Source organism: Danio rerio, chromosome 4 (assembly GCF_049306965.1).
Source record: "Danio rerio strain Tuebingen ecotype United States chromosome 4, GRCz12tu, whole genome shotgun sequence".
Taxonomy (NCBI): Eukaryota; Metazoa; Chordata; class Actinopteri; order Cypriniformes; family Danionidae; genus Danio; species Danio rerio.
In genome coordinates this window covers 38,284,551-38,311,803 of record NC_133179.1, presented here as the reverse complement: position 1 = coordinate 38,311,803, position 27,253 = coordinate 38,284,551, and the positions used below count along the sequence as shown (strand labels likewise).

The following is a 27,253-nucleotide window of genomic DNA, read 5'->3' as shown; positions in this document are numbered from 1 at the left end:
AAGTGGCAAAAAAGGTTTTAAAACACTTTTATTTTGGCGTGGCGTGTGACGTCATAAGCCTGCGCCGTTCAAGCGCTGTGATTCAACTGGATAGAGGTTTGTTTTAAAGCGTTTACACTTATATAAACCGATTGATTAAAGTTTCAGTTTTTTTTTCATTCAGTGCTAAATTATGTACCTGCTGTTGACAATATTATTATCAATATTAGTATAGCACAATTGTTTGAATAAAGATAGGATAAACTTTTTGTCCTCAAGAGGAAATTTGTCTTGTGCAAAAAAAGTGCAACACATTGCTGTAAGCAGGCAATAAGCTAAATAAAACAAACAAAACAATTAAGAATATACATAAAAAATAAAGTTTTAAAATAAGTTTACAGAGATGTGTGTAATAAGTTTAATAACTTTATTGAAGGTTTAATTTATTAAATAGTATATTGTCATTCCATTCTGAGTTTACAACTATATAAGAAATGTAGTAATGTTACTAGCTTTAATCAGGTCATTTGTTTGTGGCTATTGTTTCTTGCTCAAACTTACCTGATTTCTTATTGTTAATCACTCTCTTATAAAGAAACTGTTTAAGTAAGTGTTAAGAAGTTATTTTGTTTCTGTTCATTGTTTTATTTATTTTAAACAGGATAAAGTGTCCAAACACAGAGAAAAACTCCTGCTGAAGCGACTGACCTTCACACTGTTATAAAGATGGCGTTTATTAAAGAGGAGAGTGAAGATGTGAAGATTGAAAAAACATTCACAGTCAAACAGGAAGATCTGCAGGAACAAACAGGTTGATTTTCATTCTCAAAGACCAACTCAGTCATTTAATCCTCATTCAGATATATTTTAATAATAATAATATTAAATTAAATCCATCTTGCAGCTCAGAGAGTGCTGCCTAGTTCTTCTAAATGCACACAAGCACTCATGAGCTATGTTTCCATCCAAAAATGCAAATAAACTTTATGCAAAAAAACTGGATTATTGCATAAAAGATATGCAAATAAAGCTCAATGATTTCCATTCAAATGAAACCAAATCACTTTTATTGTCACATCATCAGCAGCACGTGTGCTATGATGAGTGGAAAGCTTAGGTGCTGGCTCCAGACAGTACAAGATACAGACAGTACAAATACAACAACAGTGCAAAATATAAACAGTGCAAATACAATGACAAAGTCAAAGCGAACAAAATCATTACTTCCTGATTAACTGGTGCCAAATATCAACAGTAAAAATGGAATTTGCTGCGATAAGAGAAGCTGCATCAATAGCCGCGTTTCCACTATCTCGTCTAAAGCGAGCGAGACAGGGCGAGCCAAGGCCAGTCACGTTTCCACTGTCACTTCCTGGGCCTAATCGAGCCAAAGCGGGGCTTTATCGGGGCCAGCCTTTTTTGGCCCGCCGAATACCTTGGGCCAAAGAGGGCCAGCTGGGGCTTCGGGGCGGAGTGAAAGGAGAGGCAGACACTAGTTTTCCGATCGCACACGAGTACATGCACCAAACAAATAACCAAATAAATAATAATAAATAAGGAGAAGAAAACATCTAGCCTTTTAGGCTGGGGTCTTTTTGCGTATGATCACCCTTATGTTTCCCTTTTAAATGTAAGGCTGTTGCACAAAATAATAAAGTTTTCATTTATAAGTGACTGTGCTGCATCCTCCTTGATGTTTCAATAACGCATAATAATCTTTACACCGTATTTAAGACACAGCAGACAGTAAAGGTTATCGAGAGTTTTTGTCAAGTTTAAAAGGTGTTTGTGCACGTTTAGATGCCTGGATGTGAATGTGAGACCGAGAAAAAGAGCGCTCTCTTCACAGCTCTGTTGATGCTGCAAGCGGATTTTGTTTTTATTTATTTTGAAGATAATGCACAACATAAATACAACAGAAAGACATTAAACTCTACAAATTTCGTGTCCGTTTTTGTAGACTCAAAAACAATAGTGTCATATCCTAATAAAATAGCCCAAGATATATTGAAATAATTTGAATAATTACAAATGTTGCATATAATAAAATCACATAAAATAAATAAACCAATATAAAACAAATAAAATCTATTTATAATAATTTAGGTAGCCCATAAACAGTACATAAATCAAACCATTTAAACCCATATTAAACTTTCATTTTACAAAGGCCCATCTGAAAAAAAGATTTTAGATATTTTCTAAAACAATAAACACCGGAGGAGGTTTGAAATATTATTTATAAAGTATATGGATACGATGATATTAATCAAATCATGTAAACAGAGCGTTTTATGGGTGAGTGAAAGCAGAAACTAGGCTATCTTTTTATCTGTCATGCATGCATTATCCGCCTGATTCCCGCTGAAGTGGGCGGGTTGTGTGACGTTTGATTTGGAGGACGTTCTGGGGGCGGGGTTTTCATGACACTCTGCGAGGTACTAGCCCGACAGTGGAAACGCCACATGATTTCTGCCTCACTGCTCAACCCTCCCTTGCGATTGGCCCGGCCCTGCATGATAAAAGCCCTGGCTTGCACATGCCCGACAGTGGAAATGCGGCTAATCTTTTCTTCATCTAATAAATGACTTGCGCCTCAGAGGGTGATCCTGAAACGCAGTGAACGCGCGGTGGCGTTTAAAGGTGTCAGACACGAAGATGCTCTTAATTCTGGAGGTCATGAATAATATAATAACACTAATACTTAAACTGTAAGGCGTTTAAGAATGACCAAAACAAGAGTTCAGATGTTTTATAATGTACTGAGCCGGCTGGTTTGTCCATTAATACACATTTTTATCATCACATGATCTCTTATAACAAAATCACATGACCTTTTTAATCCACATACTGGAGTTTGTATCGTGTTTTCCATCGTGATTTTTGATCTTTTCTTATCGAATAAAACGTTTATCCTACTCAGTTATGCGCATACTTAGTTTTTTTTGCATCATGGTGTTTCCATAAACCGTTTTTTTTATGTGCATAAAAATAGGTGGATGGAAACATAACTATTGAAAGACAGGAATGAGTTTCTCTCTTGTTACTTGTTCTCGTGTCTTTTGTCATTATTTTATTTATTATTAGTCTCCCATTTTCTCTACCTTCTTAAGGTCATTGCTTTTCTTGTTATCCTACTGTTTATAAAGCGTCCTAGAGCACCAGCGCTATATAAAATAAATAAAAACAACTAATAATAATAAAAAAAACTTAAACTGAGCTGAAGATATTTGACCTACAGTATTCTCATAGAAGATATCTGCTATTACAGTGATGGTGTTGGCTTAGTACTTTCCATTTGCATATGTCACATTGATCCAAATTAACTTTTTTCATCGACTTCTTTATTGGTTTAAAATTGTTTATAGTAGTTGTTACTAGTTCTCACAGATAGTATCTGAGTTAGAATCACATTATTATTATAATAACTAATTACCAGGGCTATTGTGTTTAACCAGGGTTTCTGCGGGGTCTTAAAATGTCGTAAATTCCAAAATCAAAATTTTCGGCCTTAAAAAGTCTTAAATTTACTGAAATGTTGTGTTGTAGGTCTTTAATCTTTTTTAAACAAGTCTTCATTTTCCTTTTTTTATCTTTTGCTACCTAATCTGGCCAAAACCCCTACAATAACCATCAATCCATCTCAATAAAACTTTCCACTTTTTATTCAAAAAGGTCATTTTAACTCTATTTATTATAATGGTTTAATAATTTTCCTTACAATAACATTTGTTTAAACGTGCTCCATGTATTTACTACTGAAGACATCGAGGACAGATTGTTGTGTAGATTTTAGTTTGTTATTGTTTTTAAAACATTTAAAACATTTGTTCATTTTTAATTATTTGATATTAATGAAAGTTTATTTAGGAAAATAAGTGTGTGGATACAAGTAAAGCTTGCTTGTTATTACACACAATTTAAAATCTTTTGCTAAGAAATATCTATAATATATATTTTTAATTTATTTATTATTGTATTATTAAATGTATTAAATTAAAATTTTTTTTAATAAGGCAAATTAAAATGTTTTCATCTGAGCTATGCCATTTTAAATTGTAAAGAAATCTGTGTTTATAAAACAAATGAAGACAACAGAAGTCAAGTATTCAATTGAGTGATTTAAGCCTGGTTTATACTTCTGCGTCAAGTGACCGGCGTAACTCACGTCGCAGGCAACGCGCGCAGCTGTGCATTTATACTTCTGCGCGCTGTCTCCGTTGGTCTGCATTAACACTTCCGAAACGCTAGTTGGCAGTGAGGTGTAAATGTTCCTCTGTGTCGAGTTTCTTTGCTTCTGTTTTGCTTTTCCTGAACACTTCCTGGTTGTACAAGTGACTCAAACTTGCTCATTTTGAGGCAGGAACCGGCGGACGTGCAACAACTTTAACTATGAGGTAAACACGAAACAAAACTTTCCATCCGGAGCTCCTTCACGGGACTCCACACTTGTAAACAATCGCTCGCGCCATTCGCGCGGCTCTTGGTCCTGCCCATACTCGTCAGTGCTACAAAGCTGACCAATCACAGAGCTTGCGCTAGGCGTTGTTGCGACGTGTAGTTACATTTTTTGAAAGGTGCACGTCAGTGACGGCGATGGCCACGGCGAAGGGCTATGCGTCAGCGCTGTAGCATATGCCGGCGTTTGACGCAGAAGTATAAATCAGCCTTTAGCCTGATATGTTTACTGCTCCAAAATACTTTAAAAGTTTCTCAAAAGAAAATGTTTTGTGTTCAAAGAGGAAAAAGTGTTTTTTTTTTTTTTTACCCAGACATTTAAAAGAATATATTTAAGAGGAGTAATCACAGTACCATGAAACTGTGATATTTTTTATTCAAGGTTGTCATACTGTCAGAATCTTATACTGGCCCACGCCTAATGCTGCTTGTTGTAGCAAAGTCATATTATCTTATTTTATTGTTTTTCTTTGTATGTATAGTCATGAACACACTTGTTTGCAGAGCAAGAGAGCTTGTCTCTGAAAGAGAGTTTTCTGTCGGTCTCCTCCCCTTTTTAAAAGATAAAGCGGTATTTCTCACTTAGCCTTACATATTGTGCTTTTTGGATAGGCTATGAGCATAAAAAATTGGTTGGTTGAAACGTCATGATGCCCATAACCTTTGAAATATAAGCATAAAGAAACATGCGCATAACTGAGTAGGACAAACTTTTTATTCGATAAGAGAAGGTAAACTCACGTAAACAACGCAAGCACTTTTACTGAACAAATTCCAGTATGTTTGTTTAAAAAGGTTTGTTATAAGAGATCATATGATGATGAAAATGTGTGTGAATGCACAAACCAGCAGGCTGAGAACATTATAAACATCTGAAATGTTGTTTTGGTCATTCTAAAACACCTGCACCGTTTCAGTATTCATGTTATTATATTATTAATGACCTCCAGAACATCTGTTCTCTGCGTCTCATTGCTTCAAACGCCAACACGTGTTCATTGTGTGCCAGCATTGTCCTCTGAGCTGTCATTTAAATAAAAGATTCATGTAGCTTCTTCTACCGCAGTAAATTCTGTTTTTACTGTTCTTAAATGGGGCCTGTTAATCAGGAAGTGACGATTTTGTTCTCTTTGATTCATTGGATGGAAACGCAGCTTTATTCGCACATCTTTTATGTGACATCCCAGTTTTGCGCATAAATTTAATTCGCAGTTTTGGATAGAAACATAGCTATTGCCTACATTTCAGTTACACAAAGAACAAAGTCACATAGCAGAATGGCTTGTCCTTTCTTAATGAATAATTAGCTTAAAATCACTGACCTTTGACGGACATGTACTGTAACTAGATTAATGGGATTATTACTAGTTCTAAAAAGATTTTTTAGTCCTGCTTACATTCTAAATGTCATATCAACCTCTACCACTTTATCGAAAAACCATTAATCGAGATAAACGATTATTCCATCATATAGAACACACACCTAACGCCATCTTAATCTGAGCGCTTTAATGGTCAAATGCATGCAAATTTGGGTCAGAGTGCTGTGTTTAGTGAATATTCATATTAACTCTTATTTGTGTAATAAACAAACAAGTTGAGAATCAAAAGACATGTGAAAGAGAAACCATATCAGAGCCGCACTATTCTTAAAGTGACAGCGCGCAATAATCCTGCTGCCGACTGTTTTTAGCATTAATCAAACAACAAAAGGAGAAAATCCCTCTCTGCTCTTGACTGAAAGACTTTTGTAGCTCAAATGTTTTTCTGAAATTGAAAACTCTTGAGTATTTGATCTCTCACTAAATCAACTCAGAGTTCAAGTTTAAACTTGTAGTTGGTTGAACCTCATTACTGAAACAGGCCCCAGGTCATCATGACGTGATTGACAATAGTCGCTGTTTGTCATTGTACTCTGTTTATCCTGAGAGCTGATGCTGAGTATTCTTAGGGCTTTTCACACTTCAAATAGTTAACCCTGGGTCATTCTAACCCTGTATTAATTCTGGGTTATCTGTAGTCACCTTCCACACTGCTCATGCTATACCTGGGGTTAAAAAATAATCCTGGGTGTTCATTAACAGACAGTTCACATTTGTAATTCCTGGGTTAACATTATTATATTGTATATTTATGCTGTCACTGTACCTGATTGGACAAACCACAAGTAACCTTTTTAGATGGCATTTCTGCCTCTTGTCAGGTATATACAATGTCACCAAGTAGGTCTTCAGCTAAGCCTCAGGGCATACACAAAGACAAGAAAACAAAGACAAAAGTACAAATAAATGAAAACAAGTAAAAAGGATGTCATCTTGCCATCTCCACATCACTCCTGTTTAAAGCAAATGTGGCATTAAGAATTTGCATAAGTTTTATACAATAATGCAAACTTGTAAATATAAGCGTGAATTATGCATACTTGCTATGGACATGCAGGATTTGTCTCAATCGGGTCTTCCAAACAAGAGGGAACACAACACGAGTAATCTAGAGCGAGTTCATTTGATCATTTGCTTCTAAAGTCACAGGCACAAAAAGAGCTTGGTTTTCCTCTGACCCCTAAAATTAAATATTCTGCAAGGTATATGATCTGATTTTGAGCTGAAACCTCAGACACATTCTGGGAACACCAAAGTCTTATTTTACATCTTGTAAAAAATGGGTAATTGTAGGAACCTTTTAAAGGGATAGTTGATGCAGAAATGAAAATAGCCTCACCATTTACTCTTCATCGTGTGGATTTAAACCTTTATGAGTTTCTTGATCCTGTTAAACACCGAAGATATTAAAAAAAAAAAAAAAACGCTACTGGCTTACTGTGTTCCACAATAAAGGAAAGTTTAAAACCACATGATGGAGAGTAAATGGTAAGGTAATTTCATGGTAAGACATTCAACATTCATTTCTTGCTTGTCACTTTGAGTCTTCATACTAAAGCTAACTTTTTTTTTTTTTTTAGACCGGATGGTGCTGAAGGAAGAAACTCATGGACAGAATGAAATAGATGAGAAACTGCAGTTTGAGAAACCCCAAGAAATAACGACTGATGAAAAACCCACACTGACTAAAAAGACTTCATCACACAGAAGACCTCGGAAATCCAAATCTGGATGTAATTTTAGCTGTAAACAGTGTAGAAAGAGTTTCAATCAAAAGTCAAACCTTCATGTTCACTTGAGAGTTCACACATGGGAGAAACCTTACACCTGCAAACAGTGTGGAAAGAGTTTTAGTCAAATACAAGGCTTTAAAGTCCACATGAGAATTCACACTGGAGAGAGGAAGTTCACATGCCAAAAGTGTGGAAAAAGCTTCTATCATGCTGGAAACTTTGAAGCACACATGAGAATTCACACCGGGGAGAAGCCTTTCAGCTGTAAGCAGTGTGGAAAGAGTTTCAGCCAAAAGCCAAACCTTGATATTCACATGAGAATTCACACTGGGGAGAAACCTTTCAGCTGTAAACAGTGTGGAAAGAGTTTCAGTCAAAAGTCACACCTTGATATTCACATGAGAGTTCACACAGGGGAGAAACCTTACACCTGTGAACAGTGTGGACAGAGTTTTAGTCAAAAACAAAGCTTTAAATCCCACATGAGAATTCACACTGGAGAGAGGCCGTACACATGTCAACAGTGTGGAAAAAACTTTCGTCATGCAAGAAACTTGGCAGCGCACATGAGAATTCACACTGGAGAAAAGCCTTTCAGCTGTAAACAGTGTGGAAAGAGTTTCAGTAAAAAGGCAAACCTGATTGCTCACATGAGAGTTCACACTAGGGAGAAACCTTACACCTGCGAACAGTGTGGAAAGAGTTTTGGTCAAAAACAAGACCTTTACATCCACATGAGGATTCACACTGGAGAGAAACCTTACACATGCACAGAGTGTGGTAAAAGTTTCCCACATATAACCACACTCAAACACCACATGAGAACTCACACTGGAGAGAAGCCGTTTGCATGTGCTCAGTGTGGAAAGAGCTTCACAACCAAAACTAGCCTCAAGAACCACATGAATGGTCACTCTGGAACCATAGTGTTCACATGTGATCAGTGTGGAAAGAGTCTCACTCGCAAAGACTCCATTAAGAACCATATGAAGATTCACTCAGGAGAGGATCGTTTTAGATGCAGTGAGTGTGGAAAGGGCTTTAAATGTAAAAGAAGCCTCAGCGCTCACCTAAAGCTTCACAATGGAGAGCAGAGTCCTCAAAATTGAGGCCTTGTCCACACAAACACGGGTTTATTCAAAACGGCAGCTTTTTCATGTAGTTTGGCTGTTTATTCAAGTGAAGTTTATTTAAAAACTACTTTCGAGAGGATCACATGCTTAGCTAAAACATGATTCACAAATTAGATCATCCTTTGTTATAAATTAGTGTCTCACAGACAGTACTTTGGTTTAAGTTACTTAAAGACAGACAAGTTAACATCACAGCTGAGGCACTGCACTATTCATTGTCTTCAATAAAGTCTTCACCCCGTAAGAACTTTTTACAGCTTACTTATTTTATGTATTAAGAGTCATCTATACATTGGCGAGCGACCCAAGAAGCCAAAATAGCAAAATCTAACAGTGTGTTTTAACTTATTGTGAACCGATCACCATATTTGTGCAGGGTTCCACACAATTCTTTCATGTTGTCTCAACACAAATTTAGGTAACTTAATACTTTTACCAAATTATTTGGACTGAACATTAAGTTGTCCCAATCTCAAAATCTCAAGAGTTGTGTTATTTCAGCACATTTTAATTAAGTAGTTTGAACAAGTAAAAAAAAAAAGTTTGTTTTTTTCCCCGATTTCGGTTTAATGGAGATAAGACTTTTTTGGCACATTTTTAAACATTATAGTTTTAATAACTAATCTCTAATAACTGATTTATAAATAAATAGGGAAAAAATAGCTTAAAGGGGCTAATAGTTTTGTCTTTAAAATGGTTTAAAAAAGAATAAAAAACTGCTTTTATTCTGGCTGAAATAAAACAAATAAGACTTTCTCCAGAAGAAAAAAATATTCTCAGACATACTGTGAAGATTTTCTTACTATGTTTTACATAATTTAGAAAATGTAAAAAAAAACATGAGGGGCTATATATATATATATATATATATATATATATATATATATATATATATATATATATATATATATATATATATATATATATATGTATGTATATATATATACACGTGTGTGTGTGTGTGACTATTACTAAGTGGGCAAAATAAAAACTGAAACTAAAAGTCACACTTTAAAAGAAACTCCATACCACCGACTGTTTCAAAGATTTGGGATTATATACTACATCTAATTTTTATGTTTTTATTAATTAATTCATTTTTATTTAATGTTCAAAAAATATGACATAGGCTTTACATGCATAAACAAGCAAGACGTAATAAAATTACAACAATAGGCAGACACAAATATAGGGAAAAAAAACAGTATAGTAATGACAATTGTATTTACCATAAAAAAGTAAATAAATACAAATTAAATTAATAATAAAACAAAAATAAATATTTTATAAAAGTTTATGCAATATAAACATTCAAAGGGCTGTGAAGGGGCTAAAAAAGTAGCTGCTTTATATATATATATATATATATATATATATATATATACATACACATACATACACACACACACACTTTCTCACACACAAACATAGACACTGTCTGTCGTGCACACACACACACAAATACAAACTCACACACAAACATAGACACTCTCACACTACACATGCACACACAGAGCAGTGAACAAATGCACGCACACACACACAAACGTGCACACTCTCTCTCTCTCACACACACACACACGCACGCGCTCTCTCTCACACACACACACACACAGACAGACACAAACAGACTTTCTCTCACACACACACACACACTGTCTGTCGCACACACACACACAAAGCTGCTGACTGCTCCTGCAGAGGATTCTGGGTAAATCTCTCGTCAGTCTTCAGCTCAGTTTCACTGATGATCCAGGACTAAGCCCAAACCCAGGGCAGAGCGGCTCAGTGAATGTGGTCTGGACTGAGTGGATGAGGCTCATTGTGTCTCTATAGATGTTGTAAAAGATCAGAGTTCCTGCACTGTCATCCACAAACACTCCTATTCTCCTGCTGAGCGGCTTCACTGGGAGATCAGTGTGTGTGTGATTGTGACTGAATATGAATCTGGAGGAAGAGCAGAGCAAACTCCAGGACTGATCATTATATCCAAACCAACACTCAACACCTCTTCTCTTCCTCCTGATGCTCTTATATGACACTGATATACACACATGATCATCTCCACTCCAGTCAATCTCCCAGTAACAGCGTCCACACACACTCTCTCTGCACAACACCTGACGATCATAATCAAATCTGTCTGGATGATCAGGATACGGCTGATTCTCTCTCACACACTTCACCTCTCTGTTCTCCTCAGACAGAATGAGTTGAGTGTGTGCTGTGTTTGGATCCAGAGTGAGGAAACAGACATCTGAACACAAGAACACACACATTTACAACCACAGCTGTGTGTGTGTGTGTGTGTGTGTAAGAGAGAGAGAGAGAGAGAGAGAGAGAGAGAGAGGGAGAGGGGGGGGAGTATATGTGTGTGTGCGTCTGATTGTATAGCTGCGTCCCAAATCGCATACTTATGCACTATTCTACGCCATTTTGTAGTATAAATAGTGTAAGTAGTGTGTTCACACTGAAAATTTTAAAAATAATTAGTGCACTTTAATTACCCGGATGATGCACTTATTCAGCCGCTAAAATGAAGTGTGTAATGATGGACACTTCACGCACTCAACGACCGCATGTTTGCTTACGTAGCGGAAGGGGCGGAGCTATCGGACGCACATGTTGAATAACTTTATTTATTTTGGATGGTGAAAGCAAAATTCTCCTACGATTGTGATTATAGCGCCTCCCGATGGTGAATGCGGCAATACTCACGGCAGGTTTTATTTGATAGTTTGGTCATTTATTTCAATGATTTGGCAACCGTCAAACGTCATCAGGGAAACGGTTTGAATTTCCGCTTAGTAAAAAAAACATAAGTGTGCCATTTGGGACACCACTACATACATATACTATCCTGTTGAGTGTGTAAGTGCATAAGTACATAGTGCATGAGTGCATAGTGTATAGTGTGCCATTTGGGACGCAGCTTATGAGAGAGAGAGTGTGTGTGTGTGTGAGAGAGAGAGAGAGAGAGAGTGTGTGTGTGTACGCATGTGTTCACTGCTCTGTGTGTATGTGTGTCTGTTTGAGAGAGAGGAAGTGTGTGTGTTTGTGTGTGTCTAATTGTGTGATCATGTACATGGGTGTGTGTGTGTGTTTGAGAGAGTGTGTAAGAGTGTGTGTGTGTGTGTGTAGTCCTACATTTGCATGGTCCTGCTGTAATCCTCTTCCCTCCTCCATGATCCAGACTGTAAACACACACAGATGTACATTCAGTCAGTACGCACGCACACACACACACACACACACACACACACACACACACACACACACACACACACAGGTTTTCCTTTAGTCAGTACACAAACATCAGCTTATAACACACACACACACACACACACACATACACACAAACAGGTTGTCCGTTAGTCAGTACACAAACATCAGCTTATAACACACACACACACAAACACACACACACACACACACACACACACGCACAATAAGACATGTGGAGTGTGTGCTGAATGCTGGATTGTGATTGGCTGATCTCAGTGCATTAATAACTGCAGTAAAACAACATGAGTGTGTGTGGAGCTGTCAAATCAGCTTCTGAATGACACACAGAGCTTTTAGATCAGATGTGGAAACAGAAAACAGAATGGAAACACAGAAACAGACAGATATAAAGACTGAAGGATTCATTCAATGATCAATTGACAAAAGCGCAGCACAATAATAAAGCAGAATTCAGTGTAAATGACTTGAAATATGATAGAGATCTTCATCTTCTGTCAAATGCCTCTTCATCATCTCCAAACATTGCTAAGTTGGAGAGCAGTGAATCCAGACCAATCTGCAGTCTTCCTTTCCCTTTGGAAGCTTCGTGGGTTTGTGTTCTGTTTATTGTTCATAATACTTCAGTTATAAAGGATTAGTTTAGGAGTTTTTTGTCATTTGCTTTATTTGAGTTTGTTCAACATGTGATTGTCACTGGACATTATCAGAACCAGCATCACTGTCTGCTGATCACTTTTATTGCCTGATATTTTGTGTTCATGTTAGTTTAGAAGCAGAAAAGAGCCAGATTACAAGATATGTGAGATATTTGCCAGAAACATCTTTGTTATGTCCACATTGTGAATGTAAATTTATATTGTTTATTTTCTTCCTGTTTATAGTTTTACTCCGCCCTTATTAAAGTGTGATAAAGGACATTCTGTGTCTGTGAAGTTAATGAGGGAGAGTTTAACCTGCTGTTAAAGTATACACAGGACGTATTTGGAGAACAGTACACACACATCTCTGACCTGATACTGTACAGTTCTTCAGCAGAAATGTAGAGAACAAGTTTCACTGCTCAACTACAATGCTGAAACTGTACAGTGTTAATATGAGATATAATATCACGCTTAATGTGAGAACTGCCCCAGTGCACTGACATATTTAACAGCTTTGATTCATATCTGGACACTAGAAGAGCAGTGAAGTATCAAAGTATCTGTATTCACAATAAAAAAGGCAGTGCTGCTCCACATACTTGAGTTTGTCCAGTGTGTAGTTTGGATCCTCCAGTTGTTCAGAGAGCAGCTTGACTCCTGAATCTCCTGGATGATTGTAGCTCAGATCCAGCTCTCTCAGGTGTGAGGGGTTTGAAGTCAGAGCTGAAGACAGAAAACCACAGCCTTCCTCTGTCACCATACAGCCAGACAATCTACAAACACAGCAATAGTCCACATCACACAGTTGGACAATCACACATCTCTTTGTGTTGTGAAGATGCTGACTGCTGTTTCTGCTCATGTCAACAGCAGTGATGAACACACACATCCTGATTAGCTCTCCTTATTGATCGAGCCCTCGCATCAGCACACACACACACACACTCAACAAGGACTCGACATCATCTGTAGAAGTGTACAGAGCAAAGACATTGTTCATAATACACCACATCAAGCTGTAAAGTCTGCTGTGAGGGGGAAGAAGACACACTTGAGCTCAGAAGATCATCTTAAAGTCATGTATAAAACACAACAGGAAATGAGCTGATTTCATCATTTATATTGCGATTCTGTTGTGGACTAAAACAAAATGAGCTCAGACAAACACAAACCCGCTCTCTTCATGTGTTCATCACCTGACCCACAGTCACATTCACACTGATGGTCCATTAGGGGACTTTTATTCTGTCAGGAGAGAAACAGCTGATCAATATTCATGACTGCTGACTCTCCTTCACATTCAGCCTTTAGCAGATATTGTTTTAGATGAGCGAGTAATCAGGATTATTTCACACACTTTATCATGAGACTTTTATTTGTTTTCAAGAAACTGAAACTGCACAAATATGAGAATATTTTCAGCAGGACACAAAACAGCTTGACTTTAGCGTTTAACTCTGCTGCTTTCACACCTCCAGATCCACTGTTCTCCTCTGAAACAGGATTAACACTGCTATAATGATTATTTGTGTTCTTGCTGCGCTTCACTTTCACACGGAAATGTTGAATGTCGACATCTAGACAGACACAACCTGGTAAAGTTTTCAAACAGTGAACTGAGACTGCAACTATTAGTGAAATCTATATTAAAGGTCTTCAAATATGATTTAGATTTACAGTAATTGTTTTTCATGTTTAAATCTGATTTATTCTTGTGTTTAAAGCGTTTGTCATTCCTCTACTTCAGTGTCTCAGACTCATTCAGAAATGATTATTAAATGCTGGATTAATGCACAAGAGAGTTTGGCGAACACGTTTTACACCATTTCAAATATATATTATATGTGCGGCTGTATAAGACACATACAGCGCTCAGCATAATGGAGGACAGCCCATTCTGAAAACCAAGACTTTCCTCCATTTCTCAGTCAATATAGGCAGTGTATTCTGCTGCATTTAAACAGAACACATTTATTAAACAGATTTATTTATGACAATCATATTTTAGTCACCAAACATATTCAGAAATTGAAAGATAATACAATTAAATTCAGGCTAAATACTGCAAAAAAAAACAAAAACAAAAAACTACTTAATTTCAGCTAAATGTTTTATTGTTAATTTTCCTCTTTTTACATGTTGTATTTAATATTTTTCTATAACATATACATTTGAGTGCACTAGTTTTTGGACCATTATCCTGAGTTATTTTGTTAGATGAGCTCCAGATTTGGCTAATCTATTGTATATGCACAAATATAATACTGTAAAGCTTCCTATTAAAATATGAATGTAAAAGAGAGATTAGTGAGGGCTGTACTTATATATGCTGAGCACTGTATGTTGTTCACCCAGAGTGTTTACATGGTCACACAGCAGTAACACAACAAGCATTGAGTTTGGGCTAGCTTCTGCAGATGGACATTGCTGTACACTGCCCTTGATGGGTGAGTGGGGGAGTGTCTGTTGTCTCTCAGGTGTGAATTATTCATAAGAATTGTCACTCACACATACAGCTGAGATCACCCAAAACAAACTTAACAAAATGTAGATCATTGTAATGTTTTCTCTGAATGAGAGAACAGAATAATTTCACATAATTGTGCAGTAAATAATCTAGTCTACAAGACTGCTTACTCGAAACTCTGGTTCAGGCACATTCAGTCTGGTTTATGGATCTTATTTCAGCAATTTTTTTCTTCAAAACCTACAACCACACATAATATTTGTTTTCTAAAAAACACAAGCATGTGCATCAATATTTCTCACATATTACGGTAGCTCAGCTTGTGCTGAATACTAATAAAACACATGTTGGCCAGTTCTGTGTAATAAGTAGCTGAAATAAGCACAGATGTCAGGGCATGTCAAAACATCTCAGGGGTCCCAAAATCACCTGATGGTTAACTACAGGTATAGTATGAGCAGTGTGAAACATAATCACTGATAAACCAGAATTCCTGTTATCTGGGGTTTAGTATCACCCAGGGTTAACATGTTCAAGCATGAAGAGCTCTAATATGAAACTGTCTGACTGTAGCTATTGTAGGGTAGAGAATAATTTACCTCAGTGTCTCCAGTATACAGTTCACAGTCTTCAGTCCATCAGAGAGTTTCTTCACTCCTGAATCCTGCAGGTCATTGTTACTCAGGTCCAGCTCTCTCAGCACACAGTTTGAGGATTGTAGAGCTGAAGACAAACTCTCACAACACTGAACATTGAGATTACACATGACCAATCTGAGAAAGAAGAACACACATTACTAAAAACCACACTGTTAATGTGATCTGTCTGATGTAACAAAACAAAAAATCAATCAATCAATCAATCAATCAATCAATCAATCAATCAGGCGTTTAAACTCCGACCTCATTGTGTCCAGTTTACAGTTTTGACTCTTCAGTCCATCAGAGAGCTTCTTCACTCCTGAATCCTGCAGGTCATTGTTACTCAGGTCCAGCTCTCTCAGCACACAGTTTGAGGATTGTAGAGCTGAAGACAAACTCTCACAGGACCGAACAGTGAGTTTACAGAACTGTAGCCTGTGTAGAGGACAAACACAATATGTATGTGTTAATCTGGTGTGTTTGATAGTCTGAAGCACATCTGACTGTAGTACTGGTTTAACTTCACTAGTTAGTGAGCACATCTGCTGATTTTAGCTTTAAATAGTATGTTTGTCTATAAAACACAATTAAATAGCTTTATTCAGATGTTCCAATAGCACAACTCTTTATTAAACACCTAACACTTAAGACAGGAATTTGTTTTAATTGTTTTATTTATTAATATTTTAATGAACAAACTAATGACAATAATCTTCTGTAGCATCTTGAAAGTTGCATCTCAAAGCACTTTTCAGAATACAATTAAACAGATGCATATGTGACAGAAATATAGAAGATATATAAATATATTCGAAGAAGATATATAAAGAAGATATATAAATATAATACATTGTTGTTTGCTGTTTGTGTGTTTTTGTTTCTAAAGATTCCTCCATGTCAGTGATCAGGACTGTCTGCCCTGTAATCTTGCCTGCAGTTCCTCAGCCTTATCCAGCCATGTCCACCGTTTCAGTTGACTCTAGTACAGCAGTTTCAGTCTTCTCCAGTACATCAGACACAGTTTCTAGCGCTAACAGTATGTTGTAGCGAGGACATAAACAAGGATGTAAACAACGGGAAATGCTGTTTGGCACTGCTCACATTTCAGCTAAAAATTCAGTGCAAATTCAGTGCAAAAAATGCAGAGTCTCTCTATGAGGATACTTTCCTTGCATTCTACATCTCAGATAACTAACACTCTAAAGATATGAGAATGTTTCATATGACTCACACATGCTTATTCTGAATATATGTGACAGAATCTTGTCAGATGATATTTTAGAGAGCTGGCGTGAGCTTCAGCTGTGTCCTCTGTGTCATTTTCTGTCTGATTCAGGCTCACACTGATACGGCTAACAGCTACTCTGACTGATAGGATTTACACAGCGCAAAAGTGTGTGCTTGTTGGGCCGTGACACTTTTCCTGGTGATGTGGAGCCGATCCGCGAATCACAGCACAATTTTAGCTGACAACAACATTAGCTGACCAATCAAAGCCTTTTGAGGACGGGCCTTTCAGAGGAACTAGGACATATGACATGTGTCTTCATGTTAGCTGAGTAGCTGTATATAGTCAAAGTTAGAAATATGAAAAATAAGCTGATTTTCTACAAATGAAGCATGAGCACACATCGCATTGCATCTTATCAACACAACCAAGCCTTAAAAATACACTCTAGACCACCGCTTTAAGGACATCCAGGCAGTCTAGAGGTGTTTAAAACCTCCAGAAAGGTGGGCTCGCATCATCATGGAGGGTTTCACCAGCTCCACTATAGCTCTGTGCTCCTGCTGTTTATCCTGATCAACTCAACTGAATTAACTTCTAAAGCACTTTCAACCAACCACGATGGCTACCAAAGTGCTGTACATAAAACACAGAATACAAGCAAACATACAAGAAACCAAATACATCAACTTACAACACACGAGTAAAAGCTGAAGAAAATAAGTGTTTCAGTGACCTCTAAAAACACTCAAGAGTTGGAGAAGTTCTTAAAGAGAGTGGAAGATCGGCCCAAAGTCTTGGAGCAGTAACTGAAACAGCTCTATCACCTCCACATATCAAGCGTGATCGTGAAACTTGCAAATAGAGTCGATCCTTAGAGTGAAGAGATCTCACGGGTTGGTGTATTTTAATTAGCTCAGAAATATACTCAGGGGCCATGGAGGGATTTATAAACATACAGCAGTACTTTGTACTGAATTCTAAACTGTATTGACAGTCAGTGTAGAGAAACCAGTACAGGTGTAATGTGCTCTCCTTTTCTGTGCCTGTTAAAAGCCTGGCAGCTGAGTTCTCCAATCTCTCATATCAGCCAAACTATTAAACATAGCCTGAAGGGTGGATTGATTTGAGAGTCATCAGCATATAGATGGTAATTTATGCCATGCTTTTCAAAAAAATTTCCAATGGAAATAAGTAAAGGGAAAACAAAACTGGACCCAATATTGAGCCCTGCAGAACCCCACACAGTAAGTGAATGACAAAAGAACAAGAGTTGCCCAAACTGACTGATGTAGTTCTATACTTCAGATATGAAGAGAACCAGTCCAAGGCTAGACCCTGGATACCAGCGTGTTCTCTAAGATGATTAATGAGGATGTCATGGTCCACTGTATCAAAAGCAGCAGTGAGATCCAATAATAGAAGAAGAACAGGGCTACCTGAACCAACCTCCAGCAAGACATCATTTGAAACCCACAATAGAGCGGACTCTGTGCTATGACCAGCTCTAAACTGACTGAAATTTATCAAAAACATTATTATTAAACATGAAATCATTCAGCTGTACAGAAACAATCTTCTCCAAAACCTTTGAGATAAAAAGCCAGATATACAGGATCTGCTCTGGTTTACTGTCCAGTAGTCCCTGCCTTAGCTTTATCCTCCTCTCTGTCCACCTGCCTGTCAGTTTCCCCCTCACCATCTGTCCTGTACCCTGTCATTGTTTCATTAAGCTGCCTCTCCCCCATCACCCTTGTCCACTGAAACCCATCCAGCTGCTGAACTCACTCTTGTTTCGTGTTTTCCTCTGAGGATTATCTGGAATCTTCTCCTAGAAGGGAGCTGTGTCACGGTCCTGGTTGTCCTGTCCTTGTACTGTTGTGTTTTCCTTGTGTTCTCTGTGTTCACCCCAGTTTTCCCCATGTTACCCTTGTTAGTTGCCCAGTTACTCTCCACCCCCTTGTTAACACACTATTCTCTGTGTGTTTAAGCTCCCCTGTTTCAGTCATTATATGTTGATCATAGTTTGCTGTATGTGTGTGTGTTTCTCTTGCTTGTGTTTTCTGCTCTTCAGCTCTGTCAATATTTTTGTGTATGGATTTTATTTAACATTAGAACTGAACCTAGATCCAGCTCTTGCATTTGTCTTACCTGCCTGCACAATTAAAAGAAGATATTATAAAAAAGATGGTTGTATGATGGCGATTAAGATGGCGGTTAATTGGTAAACACTTTCGCCTAACAACAAGAAGGTCGCTGGTTTTAGTCCCAGCACCAGTTTCCCCCACAGTGTGGAGACATTTGGTATAGGTGAATTGGGTGAACAAAACTGACCATAGTGTACGAGTGTGTGTGTGTGTGTGTGTGTGTGTGTGTGTGTCTGTGTCATTGTTACCTTATAATTATCAGCATAGATATGAGTCAAAATAGACAGAATGGAGAAAACATCAGTGTGATCATTCCACTCCAGTCCTGAAAGGACTTTAAAGGTTCTGTATCATTTTATAGCTGACTTGTGTGCAATTTAGACGATAACAGCCATGTCACCCTCAAGCCCAAAAGCGGTTACTTCCTGGAGCTAAGCAGGGCTGAGCCTGGCCAGTACCTGGCTGGGAGACCACATGGGAAAACTAGGTTGCTGTTGGAAGTGGTGTCGGTGAGGCCAGCAGGGGGTGCACATCCTGTGGTCTGCGTGAGTAATAATGCCCTAGTGAAAGTGAACGGGACACTACACTGTCAGTGGGCGCCGTCTTTCGGATGAGACATTAAACCGTGGTCCTGACTCTTAGTGGTCTTTAAAAATCCCATTGCATTTCTCGTAAAGAGCAGGGGTGTAACCCCGGTGTCCTGGCCAAAGTCCCTCAATCGGCCCTTACGATCATGGCCTCCCAATCATCCCCATGTCTTTTTATGACAGCTAAACACCATTAGCTATTGACCTACGAGGTAGGAAAACCAACTGGTGTGTAAGTCAATGGTTACAGGTTTCAGCTTTCTTCAAATTATCTTCTTTTGTGTTCAACAGGAGAAAACAAAGTTTTAGAAAGGTTTATATCCATGAAGAGTGAGTAAGAATTAGTAAATTCACTTTTTGGGTAAACTATCCCTTAAACAACCACTGCCAAAACATGAATCTGAATGTTATTTAAAAAACACTAAAACATTACATAATGAACAATTATTAATGTATTTTGCAGTTTAGTTGATATCAATAATGTTCATGTTCATTAACATGATGTCATGTCATTTCTTATTTTCATACGCTTATCTATGGCCGGGTCGCAGGGGCAGCAGTCTTAGGAGAGAACCCCAGACTTCTCTCTCCCCAAACACTTGCACCAGCTCCTCCGGGTGGATCCTGAGGCATTCCCAGGCCAGCCGAGAGACATAGTCCCTCCAGCTCGTCCTGTGTCTTCGCCGAGGCTTCCTCCCGGTGGGACAGATGCCTGAGCCAACTCTGCTGACTTCTGTTCTTCAGTGTTTGAACTCTCAGCAGTAAAAAGTAAACCACACTGAACTGAACTAAACTGAACTTCAACACAAAACTGAACTGACACTGTTTCAATTTACTATGATCTTCTATGTGAAGCTACTTTAATGCAATCTACATTGTTAATGTGCCATAGAAATAAAGATGAATTGAATTGTTGATGTGGAGGAGCAGTGGCTCTACTCTGAGCTCCTCCCATATGGCAGAGCTCCACACCCTGTCTATAAGGGTGCGCTCTGCAACCCTGCGAAGCAAACTCATTTTGACTGCTTCTATCCAAAAATGACCTAAAGCTCATGACCATTAACATAATATACTGTATTATTTAAATTCAGGAAACGTCTACTTCTTAGATGAAAAAAAGAAGCACTTTGACTTACAGAGCTCTTTTGGAGTTTTTGATGACTGCTGATAGTCTGATGAGACACTCGTCTGATCTCTGGAATTTTTGAAGCTCAAACTCCTTCAGCTCCTCCTCTGAGGTCAACAACACAAAGACCAGAGCAGACCACTGGGCAGGTGAAAGGTCAGCAGATGACAGACTTCCTCTACTGAGGTGAAACTGAATCTCTTTCAGCAGAGTTTGGTCGTTCAATTCATTCAGACAGTAGAACAGATTGATGGATCTCTCTGGAGACAGATTCCCTTCAAGTTTCTGCTTGATGTAGGCAATTATTTCCTCTTTGCTCTGGTCTCTGTCATCCTGCTGTGTCAACAGGCCTCGTAAGAGTTGTCGATTAGACTGGAGAGACAGACCGAGAAGGAAGCGAAGGTAAAGATCCAGATGCCCATTCTCACTTTCCAGAGCCTTGTCCACTGCAGCCTTCAGCAAATCAATCATGTCTTTATTGTTGCTTATCTGTTTAAAAAACCATTCATTCTTCTTGTCTCTGTCTAGAATCAGATGTTGATAAAGGGCTGCAATGAACTCCTGAACGCTCAAGTGAAGAAAGCAGTACATGGTACCAAGAATGATTCCCGTCTCCTCCTTAAAGATCTGGGTACACATGCCTGAGTACACCGATGCCTTGTAGACGTCAATGCCACAGTCTTTCAGATCGCTCTCATAGAAGATCACATTGTTTCTTTCCAGCTGCTGGAAGGCCAGTTTCCCCAGTGAAAGGATGAGCTTTGGATCCCAGGAGACATCTGCTGTGTTTTCTCTATCATACTTTCTTCTGCTCTGCTGGATCTGAAAGCGGAGAAAGTGTGTGTACATCTGTGTCAGAGTCTTGGGAGATTCCTGCAGTGTTTCAGCATGAGCCCTGTGTTTCAGTTTCAGTATGTTCTGGAGAACAGTGGCTGAAATCCAGCAGAAGACTGGGATGTGGCACATAATAAAGAGACTCTTTGACTGTTTAATGTGATCAATGATTTCTCTGGCCTGATTCTGATCTGTGAGTCTCTTTCTGAAGTACTCCTCCTTTTGGGCATCATTGAATCCTCGTATCTCTGTCAGCCGGTCGATACAGTCAGCAGGAATCTTACTGGCAGCTGCTGGTCTGCTGGTGATCCAGATGAGAGCAGAAGGAAGCAGATTTCCCTTGATGAGGTTCGTCAGGAGAACATCCAGAGAGACTGCTGAAGATACATCACCACACGTCTCATTACCAGCAAAGTTCAGAGGAAGACGACATTCATCCAATCCATCAAGGATGAACAGGACTTTGAATCGTGTGCTTCTTGTAAGGTTCAGTCCTTTAGTCTCTGGGAAAAACTGAGTTATGAGGTCTTTTAAACTTTGTCTTTCTTTCTCCTTTAAGTTCATCTCTCTGAATGGAAGAGAAAATATGAAGCTGATGTCTTGATTTTCTTTCCCTTCAGCCCAATCCAGAACAAACTTTTGCACAGAGACTGATTTCCCGATGCCAGCAACTCCTTTTGTCAGGACAGTTCTGATCTGCTCGTCTTGTTCAGCTGCTTCAAACAAATGTTTGCATTCAACTTGTATCTCTAGTGACTGATGACGTCTGGAAGCAGCTTCAATCTGTCTGATCTCATGTTCAGTGTTGACCTGTTCACTCGCACCCTGAGTGATGTAGAGATCTGTGTAGATGTTATTCAGAAGTGTGGAGTCTCCCTGCTGAGCAATTCCTTCAAACACACTTTGATATTTCTTCTTCAGGCTACATTTAAGCTGATTAATGAAGAACAGCTCGCCTAAACACAGGAGCAAAGAAACAGAGAGATTTAGTCTTGACTTATTTGTAAGTGACAGTCTGACAGATCACCATGAGTAGGGCCAGACAGAACTTTCAGACTTTTTTTGCTATTTCTGAGAATTGTGTAGTATCATAACTAAAAAGTTAATATATGAAAAAAAACTTTTAAACATAAAAATAATAATATTTAATATTTACAATACAAATCCAATTAGATCCACTTAATTGTTAAAAGCACAAGTCTCGTATATAACAGATCTACTAAAGGACAGAAAATATGACTCTACCAACTGTATTGTAAATAAATCATATGAACATTTTTATATTAGTCAACAATATCACTGAAATTAAATAAAAACTGAATGAATATAATTGAACACACATCTACACAAGTAAATAAATAGGCTCAATGATGGACTAAAAATCTGTTGAAATCTGCAGGTTTTGTGTGGGTCTATCCATAAGTCTCTTACCCACGAGAGTATCAGCAGCTTGAACTTGCTTCATTTCTCTCAGGAAGAAGAGTGTGAGATCAAGAGCTGCTTCTGTGATTCTGCTTCTGTTCTCATTAAACTCCTTTACAAACTCTTGTCTGTTTTCTTCTTGTAAGATTTTCCTAAACTTTTCCAGTTCATTCTTCACAAATCTGATCATTTTGCTCTCAAGATTCTATGAGTGAAGAAAAGAGAAGATCAACTTTTAACCAACAGATTCATTCACACAGAGTTGTACATCCACAACCTCCTCAATTAATGAAAATATATTATAATACAGTATACTACGAGTCTGTTAAATGCTTGCTTCTGATTAGCTGATGAATATTCAAAGGTTATTTTCAGATAAACACACAGTTAAAGTACATCCAAGCAGGTTTTGAGCACATTACACTTTAGGGGTTCACACACCAGATGAGGAGCTCAGCGCTGCAACATGGCCTGCACATGACAGCTGGAAGTATCACACACCAGCAACACACATTCACGTTATTAAAAATAAAACTATCCAGATGGCGGTCCTGTGGTGCAACAGAAATATGAAGTGTCCTGCGTCATAGCTACCCAGCCAGCAATGACATGTGGGGCACGGATGGGTAAAGTACGGATTCCATGGGAACTTTGGGGGCATGGGCTTTGGCTGGGTGAAATCAGCGGATCCTATGAAGGTTTTGTAGTACAAGTCCCACATAGGAAGCCCAAATGAGCTGATTACATGGGCCCCATAAGGGACAGGCATGGGCCAAGTGGGCATGGGTTTGGTCTGGGAACACATATATGGGTCTTGCATGACATATTTACAGGGTTCTTACACCTTTTCTAACTTCAAATTCCAGCACTTTTCAAGCACTTTCAAAGTGCATTTTTATGCTTTTCCAGCACCTAACAACCGCAGTAAATTACGTTTATATTTGGTGTATGTACTTTTCCACATTTAAATCCATAATTTGTGCTATTTTACAAAACACAATATAACATTTCAAATTAAATTGTTGAATACTTGAGCATAGATTTATTGGAACAGTTCATCCAAAAAATGGTAAAAAAATAATAATAATTCAGTTATTGGATGAAGTATCTTTTTAAGTTTGGTCTTTTTCTACCTAAAGGTGATTTGTCAAAAATGAACTTACAGTCAGATTTTGTTTGAGTGTAGTACCAAACTTTCAAGACCAGACGTTCATGATATTTCATGTGCATTGCTATTTAAAATTCCTGTAACAAATTGAATCCTTACGAGTCTGAGAATATCCTTGCTGCAAATCAATGAACTCTTCCTCTGTCAACTGTTTTGAAAATCGGTCACCAAATATGGAAACCATAATTTGCAAGCTTTCATAAATTAATTTTCTTTTCAGCTTAGTCCCATTGTTAATTAGGGGTCACTACAGCAGAATGAACCGCCAACTTATCCAGCATATGTTTTACACAGTGGATGCCCTTCCACCCGCAACCCAACACTGGGAAACACCCATACACTCTTGCATTCACACAGATACACTATCCAATTTAGCCTATTCAATTCACCTATAGCCCATGTGTTTGAACTGTGAAGGGAAACCAGAGCACCCAGAGGAAACTCATGCGAACACAGGGAGAAATTCCACACAGAAACACCAACTGACCCGGCTGGGACTCAAAGCAGCAACCTTCTTGCTGTGAGGCGAACATGCTACTCACTGTGCCACCATGACGCCGAGCTTTCATTAATATTACTTTTTATTTTTGTCAATATTACTTTAGGTTAAGAATAAGGTACTGTTGTAACTGTATGCAAATGTCCAACCTGTCAAATTGTGACAGTTAAGGGGTTAAAGGAAAACATGTTTAATGGTTCAAAAGGTATCACCTCTCTGTATAAGTCTTTATATAACCTATCTATAAATGACAAATAATCACCAGACTAGGGATGTGCACAATTATTCGATTAATCGAACGCATCAGCGACAATCGCGCATGAAAACAATGATTGATTGGCTCTAAAATTAAATTACTTTCATTCTTTCTGATTGGTTATGCTGGTATTTGCGCTGTAATTTGATATTTGATTGGTTATGGTTGCAGGGAGTAGTTGCGGTCTAGAGGCGAGACTTGAGCGCAGACCAACATAGGGGGGGTCACACACCAGCTTTATTTTATTTACTTCCACCGACTGATCACTGATCACCGACTGATTACCTATAGCTATCGTAAAAAATATTCAGGCTATTTTTGTTTTAAGTTTACGCAGCCAAATTTTGCTAGCTTCTAATTTTAGTTAGGCTGTGCTACCATACAGTCGTTTGGTTAAGTTTTGGTGAAACTTTATTTTTGCGAACCTTTTACAAAAAAAAAAAAAAAAAACTTTTTTGATCCACATCTGTTGTGATGCTGCTGAAGTAAAATAAATATTTTTAATAAAATAACTGAAATGCAGAGTATTGTGTGTTTTTATTGCTGTTGTCTACAATATAGAAAAAGGTTGGCTATAGTTTTAAAACGGATACAAAATATTTCTATAAATAATAAGACACATATTGAAGGGGTTAATACTGTAAAATAACTGTTTTCTTTTTTCTGTGGGGCTTCAGTTGCCGTTGTTTTAAAGCGCCCAACGGAAAAACCGCATCCACTAAATTCTGGTTGGCCTGTAGATCAAGCTCACATGCATTTTGTGTAGATAAACACAATTTGTAATATAACATTTACATATTGTGTCTCTGGGCTTTATTATTAATTTTATTTACAATGCGTCATATAGAAAACCTATACATGCCTCAAGTCAGTGGCATTCTAGTTTAAAATGGGACCCTGATCGAACCACCAGAAATGTACTTAGAAATAAATAATAATCTTTATTATTATTATTTTTAATATTATACAATTATTATTCTAAATATATAATAACAGAAATCCATCCTACATGTAGCCTAACTGAAAGAAATGTAAAGACACAACTAAAGTGATATGCTAAGATCTCTTAAGAAATCTTTTGCTTGAATATTAAAGACAAATCTATAGAATACAAAAAAAAATCTTTTATGTAGCCTAATTATCTGTTGTCTTAGACCCGACACATGGCTGAGAATTAATGTTAAGTCTTACCTCCCTGATTCATCATCTCTTCTGCTTCATAGCCATATAGTCAAAATAAGATCATTATCATCAGTTACTCCGGTTACACAGTACATAAGTACACAATACATTTTATCGCCGTGCATGTATACAGCTGGTATTCAGACCGGGAGCGGAGCAGAGCAGCGCGTGAGGCGCGCGGGAATGGTTTTCTGCGCGCATGATTTCGGCTGGAGGTCCGCAAGCAGGGCCGGATTAACCAATGGGCCTTATGGGCACAGGCCCAGGGGCCCGTGCGCACTAGGGGCCCCTGCGAGCGGGGAGAAAAAAAGACAATTTCGGAGTGTCTTTTTAGGCTAATTACAAATAGCGCATCTAGTTGGAATCTAGTTGTAATAAGCTATTCAGGGTTTACGCCCATCGATGCCTGATTGATAGAGACAAGATGAGTAGAGAGCTGTTAAGCAATACAGCCTCAGTGGCGCACCTTGTAAGGTGCGCAGCTTCATGTTTTGACGCTATTGAACATCAACTCGGTTCGAATCCACCATCAGCTGAACTCGTGCTACTTTTTTTTTCTCCCCGTTACATATCAGATTGGAAATATATTTATTTTTGACAGGAAGGAAACATTTTTTTAAAATAATGCAAATGTGATATAAAGTCACAAGTGTCTCGTGGGTATTTAACAATGTTTAGCCTTATAGGTGCCTCCCTCTCTGCAAAAACTATATTGCTCAGACAACTGTATTTCTGTTGTAAATGAGGGCGATGCCAATCCTCTTGTGCACCACCAGAGGGAGCCATCGCCAGAATTCTAATTCGACTCACGGACTCAAACTCCCATAAGCCCTGCTACCTGGCACTGATTGCGGTCCAGGTGCAGCTCATCAGCTCTCGTGTATATATACCACACTCACGCTCTGGTTCTTTGCGAAGTCTTGATTTGCCTGGCTGTCATTTCTGAGCGTTCCATACTCCCTGCTTCGGACTAATCTGTGTTTCTGACCCTGTGCTTGTTCTACGATTACGAAAGACATCTGCCTGCCCCTGATCTCCAGCCTGTTATTCTGACCAGTAAGATATCTGCCTGCCTTTGAACTTTTGCCTGTCCCACGTTCTGTCTCCTGGATTGCCCCTTTGTG

At 38.3% G+C, this 27,253-nt stretch overlaps 2 protein-coding genes across 2 annotated transcripts in view; one reads left to right on the top strand and one right to left on the bottom strand.

Annotated features, from left to right (window-relative positions):
• The first annotated feature begins 40 nt into the window (after window positions 1–40).
• Window positions 41–8,929, top strand: LOC108183319 (uncharacterized). Its single transcript, XM_068220170.2, has 3 exons — window positions 41–96; window positions 641–790; window positions 7,400–8,929. The coding sequence occupies exons 2-3, from the start codon at window positions 706–708 to the stop codon at window positions 8,659–8,661; spliced, it is 1,347 nt and encodes a 448-aa protein (XP_068076271.1). The 5' UTR covers window positions 41–96; window positions 641–705; the 3' UTR covers window positions 8,662–8,929.
• A 1,357-nt stretch (window positions 8,930–10,286) lies between these two features.
• The window catches only part of LOC137491115 (NACHT, LRR and PYD domains-containing protein 3-like), a 43,390-nt gene continuing 26,423 nt past the window's right edge, over window positions 10,287–27,253 (bottom strand). Inside the window, exons 6-12 of the mRNA XM_068220210.2 lie at window positions 23,034–23,229; window positions 20,779–22,558; window positions 15,942–16,115; window positions 15,639–15,812; window positions 13,172–13,345; window positions 11,833–11,879; window positions 10,287–10,942 (exon numbers count right to left, since the gene is read on the bottom strand). Of these exons, the coding sequence (XP_068076311.2) occupies window positions 10,416–10,942; window positions 11,833–11,879; window positions 13,172–13,345; window positions 15,639–15,812; window positions 15,942–16,115; window positions 20,779–22,558; window positions 23,034–23,229 (3,072 nt within the window). The 3' untranslated portion in view covers window positions 10,287–10,415. The remainder of the gene's footprint in view (window positions 10,943–11,832; window positions 11,880–13,171; window positions 13,346–15,638; window positions 15,813–15,941; window positions 16,116–20,778; window positions 22,559–23,033; window positions 23,230–27,253) is intronic.